The sequence below is a fragment of the Dendrobates tinctorius genome, unplaced genomic scaffold (genome assembly GCF_039654945.1).
Source record: "Dendrobates tinctorius isolate UK_male_01 unplaced genomic scaffold, ASM3965494v1 ptg000060l, whole genome shotgun sequence".
Classification (NCBI taxonomy): domain Eukaryota; kingdom Metazoa; phylum Chordata; class Amphibia; order Anura; family Dendrobatidae; genus Dendrobates; species Dendrobates tinctorius.
Window position 1 is genome coordinate 82,225,327 of NW_027361728.1, and position 10,437 is coordinate 82,235,763.

The 10,437-nt window shown below is 50.9% G+C and overlaps 1 protein-coding gene across 3 annotated transcripts in view; it reads right to left on the reverse strand.

Moving 5' to 3' along the window:
* XRN1 (5'-3' exoribonuclease 1) overlaps positions 1-8,182 on the reverse strand; it is a 216,361-nt gene extending 208,179 nt beyond the window's left edge. For all 3 annotated transcript variants that reach the window (XM_073579098.1, XM_073579099.1, XM_073579097.1), the window contains exons 1-2: positions 7,906-8,182; positions 773-1,005 (exon numbers count right to left, since the gene is read on the reverse strand). In XM_073579098.1, the coding sequence (XP_073435199.1) occupies positions 773-1,005; positions 7,906-7,980 (308 nt within the window). In that variant the 5' untranslated portion in view covers positions 7,981-8,182. The remainder of the gene's footprint in view (positions 1-772; positions 1,006-7,905) is intronic.
* Between the last annotated feature and the right edge of the window lie 2,255 nt (positions 8,183-10,437).

Genomic DNA, 10,437 nt, shown 5'->3' on the forward strand with positions numbered 1-10,437 from the left:
ACCTGTATACCAACATTGTCAAACCTTTATTTAGAAGACCCCATCATAGCTACTCAGCAGTGCCATGTTGCATCACTCAGATCGATTCATAATGACATGATAGTGACATAGCGGAGCCTGCAGGGCCCCATAAGAAGCCAGCGGTGAAACGCGTGTTGGGGGTGGGGAGTCGCCACTATTGCTTTCAGGGAAACCCTTTACAAGGATGCCACTTCTTATGCCTTCTGTTTATAACTGCACATGCTTTCCCCCTTTACTGGAAGTGTCACTTGCTCTCACAGCAATAGAGGATTTTTCAGGGCTACCTTGCTGTTTTAGGTTACTTTGTGTTTACAATGTGGGGAAACTGCATATATACATGATTTGTAATCAGTTTCTGGAACTGTTTTTCTATTACCTATAATGACCGAGTGGCCTCTCTCACGGTGAGCATTTCTCGTTTATTGCAGTAATTCTTATTTAATTATTATTAATAAAAAAATTTATTTTTTATTATCTGGAACTCTTCATTTTTTTTGTTAATGACAGTCTTCAGAATTGTGGTTGTATATGGTTGTAACTACCACAGATGGGTCTCTGAGGACGTGAAGCCAACACTGCCCGCTACAAGAACTTACATAATGGGAATAATTCAGCAGCCAATGAAGCCATCAGTGTGCGCGCGGGAGAAGAAAGGTTACACAGAAGTGTCGTGTAGAAGAACACTGCCAGGAATACTGGATTGTTAAAATTGAATTTAGTGGCCGAAAATTAAAAATTAAGGAATAATTACCTAAAACGTCTCCCTCGCTGCTGGTTCATTTTTGCCCTGGGAGCGACACCATCAACGGCCATAAAAAAGACTTTTCTTGGCTTGATGATACGGAACAGTACCTCTAAATAATGAAATATGTCAGCAAAAATCTTATCGTCTGTGATTCGAAAGTGCACATCATCATCATTAGGGTGTGAGCACTGGTGGATGATCCCATTCATGTCCAAGTAAAGATTGTCAAACTCTGGGATCTACAGGAAGAAAAAAGGGTTTTGTGATATTCAGCATTTTTCATTCACCAAGATAAACAAACACACTAGACTGCAACATAACCAAGAATGGCACCCATGGCCCACACTGCGCAGTAGGTGCCTTTTCTTGTAGTCTTCATGATCTCTAAAGATTTATTTATACTCACAAAAAACAAACACAAAATGAAGGTTGTTTAAATGAAGCAGAGGTGTGTATGCTCGACTGCTACCACATTCATTCCCTAAGGGACTGCTGGAGGGAAAGCACAGTGCTTGGCTGGCACCACAGTCATTCCCTAAGGGGCTGATGGAGGTAGAGTACAGTGCTCAGCTGCTACCACATTCATTCCCTAAGGCAGGGGTCCCCAACCACCGGTCCGCGGCCAAGGACCGGGCCATTGCAGTTCTGTTGTCGGTCCGCGGAGCCACAGCTCAGAATGCTGGACACAAGGGGAGCCAGCGGCTGTAGCACTGTAGTAACAGCTGCAACCGCCGACTTCCAGAAGACATCGATATTCACCCTCAGTTCCTGCATCCCTATCGGGTGCGGCAGCTTCATCCAGTGCTGAGCGGTCACGTAGTACCACTCATTAAGGTCATGAATATGGACGCGACTCCACTCCCATAGGTGTGGTGGCGTCCATATTCATGACCTTAATGAGCGGTACTACGTGACCACTCCGCACAGGAAAAAGCTGACGCGCCAGGATAGAGATGCGGGGAAGTTCAGCGAGGGTGTGAGGGTAAGTATGATGGGGGAGGACAGGGGAGCCCAGCCATGCATACAAGGGTGGGAGCGGAGCCATGCATACAAGGGTGTCGCTGTCTCCCATCACCCCTAGATGGGACCGTCTTGTTGCAGAAAAACAAGCCCAGTGATCCCACTGACATAGAGAAACAAGCCCGATGCTCCCACTCATTCAAAACCTATGGTGAGTTGAGTCACATTCACATTATAAATGTTATAATTCAATGGTAAGTATGCACTAAACTACAACCCTGTCCATAGCCCCAACGGGCCCAACCCCTTATGACCAAAGCCCCGCCCCAGCCACACCTCCATCCCCGCCCTGCCATGGAAGAATGGTCTTGCTTGAAGCCGGTCCCTGGTGCAAAAAAGGTTGGGGACCAATGCCCTAAGGGACTGCGGGAGGTAAAGCAAGGTGCTCGGCTGGTACCACATTAATTCCCTAAGGGACTGCTGGGGATAGAGCACAGGGCATACTTTTCTTCTCAATCAGAAGACTCCTAAAGATTTGAGGTACAGAGTTCAGATCTTTGGTCTGGTCCTGTGTTGCCGACAGACTTCTTCTGTGGCTTGGATCCTCAGCCTGGCATTTCCTGGTGCCACTGTTGATTCCTAAGACCTGCATCATTTTGCCATCATAGGAACTGGTAAGCAGAAGAAGCACACAGGATAGGCCAAGCCAAAGATAACAGGCCCTGAGCTCGGCAAGTCGTTCAGTCTACCTCGGCCCGGCCTCTGAGCTCGGCAGGTCATTCAGTCTACCTCGGCCCGGCCCCTGAGCTCGGCAGCTCATTCAGTCTACCTCGGCCCGGCCCTTGAGCTCGGCAGCTCATTCAGTCTACCTCGGCCCGGCCCCTGAGCTCGGCAGCTCATTCAGTCTACCTCGGCCCGGCCCCTGAGCTCGGCAGCTCATTCAGTCTACCTCGGCCCGGCCCCTGAGCTCGGCAGCTCATTCAGTCTACCTCGGCCCGGCCTCTGAGCTCAGCAGCTCATTCAGTCTACCTCGGCCCGGCCCCTGAGCTTAGTACTCCGCTAGCACGGGGATGTGTGCTGTCCACATGACATCACAACTGCAGCCAAGGGGGAGAGTACCTGCTGTGCTTTTAGTTTTAGGCATTTCACAGCGTTTGAGAGCCACTTTACTCAAAGTGGAATATCCCTTTAAGAAGCATCTCATACAAGAATGTTAAAATGTTTTATGAATGGATTTATTTTTCAAAAGGGTTATTCCCAAGCTCTCCCATTTAAAGACTAGGCGATAGCTTCTTAGATCTGTGGGGGTTCAAGCATTGGAGATCCCACAGATCTTGAGAAGAGCTCAGAAAGGAAAATGTGACCACACACATCTCCATTAATTATCTATAGGACTGATTGCTTGAGATAGCCAAATACTGAACTCAGCTACGTCCAGCAGTCCCACAGACAGAATTTCAGAATCGGGAATGATCCCAGTAGTCAAACTACATATTATCCTTTAACTTTTAAAGTACCACTCCATTTTTTATTACTATTTTAACACTAGAGTGGCATCAGTAACACATGATCCCTGTGTGTAGTAAGATACTTACTGGTTGCCGTCTTCTGCTGCTCCTGTCCTATTCGGCACTACGTGACAGGAGTTATGAGTGGCTAGATTCACTTCTCACTCAGAACAAGACTCTCATAAACTAACATGAAGAGAGATAGCGAGCGTAACTTCAGGCCAGTCAGAACTGCAAACGCATCATGGCAGAGATAGACCAGGGCTTCACCAGACACAGTAGAACATATATTACTGATAGCTATCCAGTGGTGACATTAAGCAAAAACTATGGTGTGTCACTTTAATCCCCTAGTGACCACCAATACGTATTTTTACTGACCTGAGATATAAGAGACTAGCATCCCCTGACGGGTGACAATCCAGCAGCTGTCGGCTGTACACTATAGCTGACAACTTGCTGCATCAGCCACGATCAGTATTGGCGCCGACTATGGTTATTTAACTCATCAAATGCTACCGTCAATAGTGACTTCGGCATCTAGATACAGTGTGGGGGCTTCCTCTTTAATCCCATTAGCACCCTGAGATCGCCCGCTGAGAGTGACTGACAGATCAATGCATGCATCTGTATATAGGCAAAGATCTGTCAGTCACTGTCAGTGGGCGTGGAGAAGCCGCCGAAGACCAGCCTGTATGACTAGTCTAAAGCGCGGCCCAGTCCTCGGCGGCAACTAAAAGTAGGTCTTTCTATGAAGCACTGCAGCATTTCAAAGTAAAGCATTCCTGGCTGAGATCATACACTCGGTGCGCATACATGCTGCCCGTGGATTGGACAGCTCGCAGCACCTGTCAGCTACACTTTCAATTTACAGAACTCCGTTTGGCCTCATTCAGACATCCTTCTTGCACATACAAGTCTTGTTTTTCACAGATGGAACACGTACCCATTATAGACACTTATTATGCTCACTATAACTCTGAACACGGTACTCTAGCAGCAGAAAAGGGACGCTGTCTAGTTTAGTGTCGCCCGCAGCACAGACTTCGGGTGATCCGTGCCACAGGTTATCAGCAAAAACCGCTAATCAGACTGATCAGCTGTCCGCGCCGCAACTGCATGTGTGTCGGCTGCGTGACAGTCACAGCACATGCATGGAGAGCCTGTTTATTGGGCTCTCCATGCATGTGTTGTAACAGTGATACAGCTGTAACACATACAGCTGCGGCTCTGGACAGCTCATCAGCTGGAGCGATCTAGGAATCAGGCTCCCTCTACAGCTTATTCAATAAGCGCTATAGCATGCAGAATAAGGAGGGACCCGAACAAATTCGCTCATCTCTAGTAGTAATCCCATGTGCCAGGGCTAAAATCAAACATGGAATGCACATGCAAATGAGCCAGAAAGTGCACTGGGGACGTGCGTCATGTATTGACACGCCTCCAATGCACTCCCAGGCTAATTTGTTTGTAGCTCCTAAAATTGATCTCTCAGCGCTGGCACATGGGATTAGGATTATCACATTACAAAGGCAGGATGGGTCTGTAGCTGGGGCCCCGGCTGAGAGGTCAGTCCTATGTCACTAAGGGAAGGGTCTGTAGCTGGGCCCCCGCTGAGAGGTCAGTTCTCTGTCACTAATGGATGGGTCTGCAGCTGGGGCCCCGGCTGAGAGGTCAGTCCTCTGTCACTAATGGATGGGTCTGCAGGTGAGACCCCGGCTGAGAGGTCAGTCCTCTGTCACTAATGGATGGGTCTGCAGCTGGGGCCCCGGCTGAGAGGTCAGTCCTCTGTCACTAATGGAAAGGTCTGTAGCTGGGACCCCCGCTGAGAGGTCAGTCCTCTGTCACTAAGGGAAGGGTCTGTAGCTGGGGTCCTGGCTGAGAGGTCAGTCCTGTGTCACTAATGGAAAGGTCTGTAGCTGGGACCCCCGCTGAGAGGTCAGTCCTCTGTCATTAAGGGAAGGGTCTGTAGCTGGGTCCCGGCTGAGAGGTCAGTCCTGTGTCTTAATGGAAAGGTCTGTAGCTGGGGCCCCCACTGAGAGGTCAGTCCTGTGTCACTAAGGGAAGGGTCTGTAGCTGGGGTCCCGGCTGAGAGGTCAGTCCTGTGTCACTAATGGAAAGGTCTGTAGCTGGGGCCCCCACTGAGAGGTCAGTCCTGTGTCACTAAGGGAAGGGTCTGTAGCTGGGGCCCCGGCTGAGAGGTCAGTCCTGTGTCACTAAGGGAAGGGTCTGTAGCTGGGCCCCCCCGCTGAGAGGTCAGTCCTGTGTCACTAAGGCTATGTGCACACGTACCGGAACTCTCGCGGAAATTACCGTGAGAATTCCGGAATTCCATTCCGCGGGAAAATCGCATTTTAAATTCCCGCGATTTTCCCGCGGAAAAACTAGCATTTTGCAAGCGTATTTAGCTTGCAAAATGCTAGCGTTTTCCAAGCGATCTGTAGCATCGCTTGGAGAACTGATTGACAGGTTGGTCACACTCGTCAAACACAGTGTTTGACAAGTGTGACCAACTTTTTACTATTGAGGCTGCCTATGCGGCATCAGTAGTAAAAGATAGAATGTAAAAAAAAATTAAAAAATGGTGTTATTCTTACCTTCCGACATCCCGCGCAGCCGTTCCCAGTAATCCTTTGCGAAAATGCCCGCGATGACGTCCGTTCTCGCGGGATCGCGACGTCTCACGGTAATTCGTGATGATGTCGCGCGAATGACTGCGATCCCGCGAGAACGGACGCCATCGCGGGCATTTTCGCAAAGGATTACTGGGAACGAGAGCGTGGAGAGAGGTGGGAAGGCTGCGCAGGACGCCAGAAGGTAAGAATAACAATATTTTTTATTTTAAAATCTATTTTTTACAGGGATATGGTACCCAAAGCCCGGAGGACAGTCTCCTCTCCTCCGGACCGTGGGTACCATCCGCAAATGTTCTGCTTACTTTCCGCATGGTGGGCACAGCCACATGCGGAAAGTAAGCAGAACAATGCATTCCTATGGGTGCGGGATCGCCGCGATTCCGCGAAATTAATGAGCATGCTGCGGTTTTTACCGCGAAGCGATTACGCCGCAGAAAAAAACGCAGCATTAGCACAGCAGAGCGGAATCCCATAGGAATGCATGGGATGCTTATTTTTCGCGTTTTCGCGGAAACACGAAAAAAACGCCACGTGTGAACTCAGCCTAAGGGATGGGTCTGTAGCTGGGCCCCCGCTGAGAGGTCAGTCCTCTGTCACTAATGGAAAGGTCTGTAGCTGGGGCCCCCCACTGAGAGGTCAGTCCTGTGTCACTAAGGGAAGGGTCTGTAGCTGGGGCCCCGGCTGAGAGGTCAGTCCTGTGTCACTAAGGGAAGGGTCTGTAGCTGGGACCCCCGCTGAGAGGTCAGTCCTGGGTCACTGAGTGAAGGGTCTGTAGCTGGGGCCCCCGCTGAGAGGTCAGTTCTCTGTCACTAAGGGATGGGTCTGTAGCTGGGACCCCTGCTGAGAGGTCAGTCCTCTGTCACTAAAGGAAAGGTCTGTAGCTGGGACCCCTGCTGGGAGGTCAGTCCTCTCTCACTAAGGGAAGGGTCTGTAGCTGGGGTCCCGGCTGAGAGGTCAGTCCTGTGTCACTAAGGGAAGGGTCTGTAGCTGGGACCCCCGCTGAGAGGTCAGTCCTCTCTCACTAAGGGAAGGGTCTGTAGCTGGGGTCCCGGCTGAGAGGTCAGTCCTGTGTCACTAAGGGAAGGGTCTGTAGCTGGGACCCCCGCTGAGAGGTCAGTCCTCTGTCACTAAGGGAAAGGTCTGCAGCTGGGCCTCCGCTGAGAGGTCAGTCCTGTGTCAGTAAGGAATGGGTCTGTAGCTGGGACCCCCACTGAGAGGTCAGTCCTGGGTCACTGAGGGAAAGGTCTGTAGCTGGGGCCCCGGCTGAGAGGTCAGTCCTGTGTCTCTAAGGGAAGGGTCTGTAGCTGGGACCCCCGCTGAGAGGTCAGTCCTGGGTCACTGAGTGAAGGGTCTGTAGCTGGGGCCCCCGCTGAGAGGTCAGTTCTCTGTCACTAAGGGATGGGTCTGTAGCTGGGACCCCTGCTGAGAGGTCAGTCCTCTGTCACTAAAGGAAAGGTCTGTAGCTGGGACCCCTGCTGAGAGGTCAGTCCTCTCTCACTAAGGGAAGGGTCTGTAGCTGGGGTCCCGGCTGAGAGGTCAGTCCTGTGTCACTAAGGGAAGGGTCTGTAGCTGGGACCCCCGCTGAGAGGTCAGTCCTCTCTCACTAAGGGAAGGGTCTGTAGCTGGGGTCCCGGCTGAGAGGTCAGTCCTGTGTCACTAAGGGAAGGGTCTGTAGCTGGGACCCCCGCTGAGAGGTCAGTCCTCTGTCACTAAGGGAAAGGTCTGCAGCTGGGCCTCCGCTGAGAGGTCAGTCCTGTGTCAGTAAGGAATGGGTCTGTAGCTGGGACCCCCACTGAGAGGTCAGTCCTCGGTCACTGAGGGAAAGGTCTGTAGCTGGGGCCCTGGAGTCAGTTCTGTGTCACAGACCTGTCAGGGGCAGAGAGCATCACACCGAGTGACCCTTGCTGGTGACGTTATGATACATATTGCACAGGACAAGCACACAGTTCCCTGTGCATACAGGACATGGGGAGGACCTGACACGTCACCCCTGACCAGGAGAGCAGTGATGTCACGGTTACGTCACGCACGGTACCTGATGCTCCTTCACCACCTCACTGAGGCAGGGATAGCGCTCGGAGATCCAGCGGTAAAACTTGGGGACACCCATCCTGATACAGTACGTTACCAAGCAGAGGCACAACTGCCGGACAAACACCCGTCACGTCCGGCGCTTCTCACACACGTCACGTCGGGGTGGGCGGGGCGGTAACGTGCAGCTCTGTCACCTCATATAAGGTTGTGAGCGCCGTGTTCCACTGGAGAGCGGATACCGTACAGTGTGTGAAGAGCGGGGGCAGCCTGGCCGGGGACTCACGTCGCTGATCTGCATGTTTGTTGCTTAAAAGTGAAAGCAAACGTCTGATTGGTTTTTACTGCCTGATGACGTCAGGGCCAAGAATAGAAACTAAGGAGAGAGGACATTGATCGGTCTGTTACCATAGAAACCAGTATATGACCTCTGTATGGAGAGTGCCGGCATAGGGATCGGAGTGTGAGCTCTGTATGGAGAGTGCCGGCATAGGGATCGGAGTGTGAGCTCTGTATGGAGAGTGCCGGTATAGGGATCGGTGTGTGAGCTCTGTATGGAGAGTGCCGGAATAGGGATCGGTGTGTGAGCTCTGTATGGAGAATGCCGGAATAGGGATCGGTGTGTGAGCTCTGTATGGAGAGTGCCGTTATAGGGATCGGTGTGTGAGCTCTGTATGGAGAGTGTTGGTACAGGGATCGGAGTGTGAGTTCTGTATGGAGAGTGCCGGCATAGGGATCGGTGTGTGAGTTCTGTATGGAGAGTGCCGGCATAGGGATCGGTGTGTGAGCTCTGTATGGAGAGTGCCGGCATAGGGATCGGTGTGTGAGCTCTGTATGGAGAGTGCCGGTATAGGGATCGGTGTGTGAGCTCTGTATGGAGAGTGCCGTTATAGGGATCGGTGTGTGAGCTCTGTATGGAGAGTGTTGGTACAGGGATCGGAGTGTGAGTTCTGTATGGAGAGTGCCGGCATAGGGATCAGTGTGTGAGCTCTGTATGGAGAGTGCCGGCATAGGGATCGGTGTGTGAGCTCTGTATGGAGAGTGTCGGTATAGGGATCGGAGTGTGAGCTCTGGGGAGTGCCGGTATAGGGATCGGTGTGTGAGCTCTGTATGGAGAGTGCCGGTATAGGGATCGGTGTGTGAGCTCTGTATGGAGAGTGCCGGTATAGGGATCGGTGTGTGAGCTCTGTATGGAGAGTGCCGGTATAGGGATCGGTGTGTGAGATCTGTATGGAGAGTGTTGGTACAGGGATCGGAGTGTGAGCTCTGTATGGAGAGTGCCGCTACAGGGATCGGAGTGTGAGTTCTGTATGGAGAGTGCCGGTATAGGGATCGGTGTGTGAGCTCTGTATGGAGAGTGCCAGTATAGGGATCGGTGTGTGAGCTCTGTATGGAGAGTGCCGGTATAGGGATCGGTGTGTGAGCTCTGTATGGAGAGTGCCGGTATAGGGATCGGTGTGTGAGCTCTGTATGGAGAGTGCCGGAATAGGGATCGGAGTGTGAGCTCTGTGTAGAGAGTGTCGGTATAGTGATCGGAGTGTGAGCTCTGTATGGAGAGTGTCAGTTGCAACGAACAAATAAACGTAATTCTGGCATTTCGATTTTTTTTCTCGCTACGCCGTTAACCGATTGGATTAATTCTTTTGACAGATCGGGTGATTCTGAAATCAGTGATGCCAAACGTGTATATTTGATTTTTTTTATTGTTTTATTTTGAATGGGGCGAAAGGGGGGATCATTTGAACTTATGTATTTTTTTTAAAAAACATTTTTTTTTTACTTGCTTCAATATTCATGGGAGACTAGAAGCTGCAGTTGTCCGATTGCCTCTGCTACAGAGCTTCAGCACTATGTATGCAGATATGCTCACTTGCTATGTATAGCGAACCAGCAATGACAACCACAGGGGTCTCCTGCTGACCTTGTGTTGTCATGCCAACCCATGGGCGACCTGCAGTCATGTGACATGGTAATGAGGCGCTTCCTGCATGTCAAACTCTGACAGCAGCATTTAACATGTTAACAGCTGCGGGGTGAATTGTGATTGTGTCTGGGCACGTGTCAGCTGATCAGCTCTATCCAACAATGGACATTAAGGGGTTAATAATCTTTATATAGCGCCAATATATTCCGCAGCGCTTTACACTTTATCATCGCTGTCACCGATGGGGCTCACAATCTAAATTCCCTATCAGTATGTCTGTAATGCGGGCGTAAACCAGAGAACTTGGAGGAAAGACACGCAAACATGGGGAGAACATGCAAACTCCTTGCAGATGTTGTCCTTGGTGGGATTTGAACTTAGGACCCCAGTGCTGCAAGGCTGCAGTGCTAACCACTAAGTCACCATGCTGCCCATTGAAACATCACATTTTTTGTTTATGTATATAAAACTCTAAATCCAGTACCCCGCTCTATACAAATCCACAGTTCTCGCCCGATTTGGGTGAAATTTGGCACGCCCCTTCTCCACCCACATGAGCAGGATACTGCGCATGTTACATCTCGCTAGCGTCCCCCCGTCATGAGATTGGGG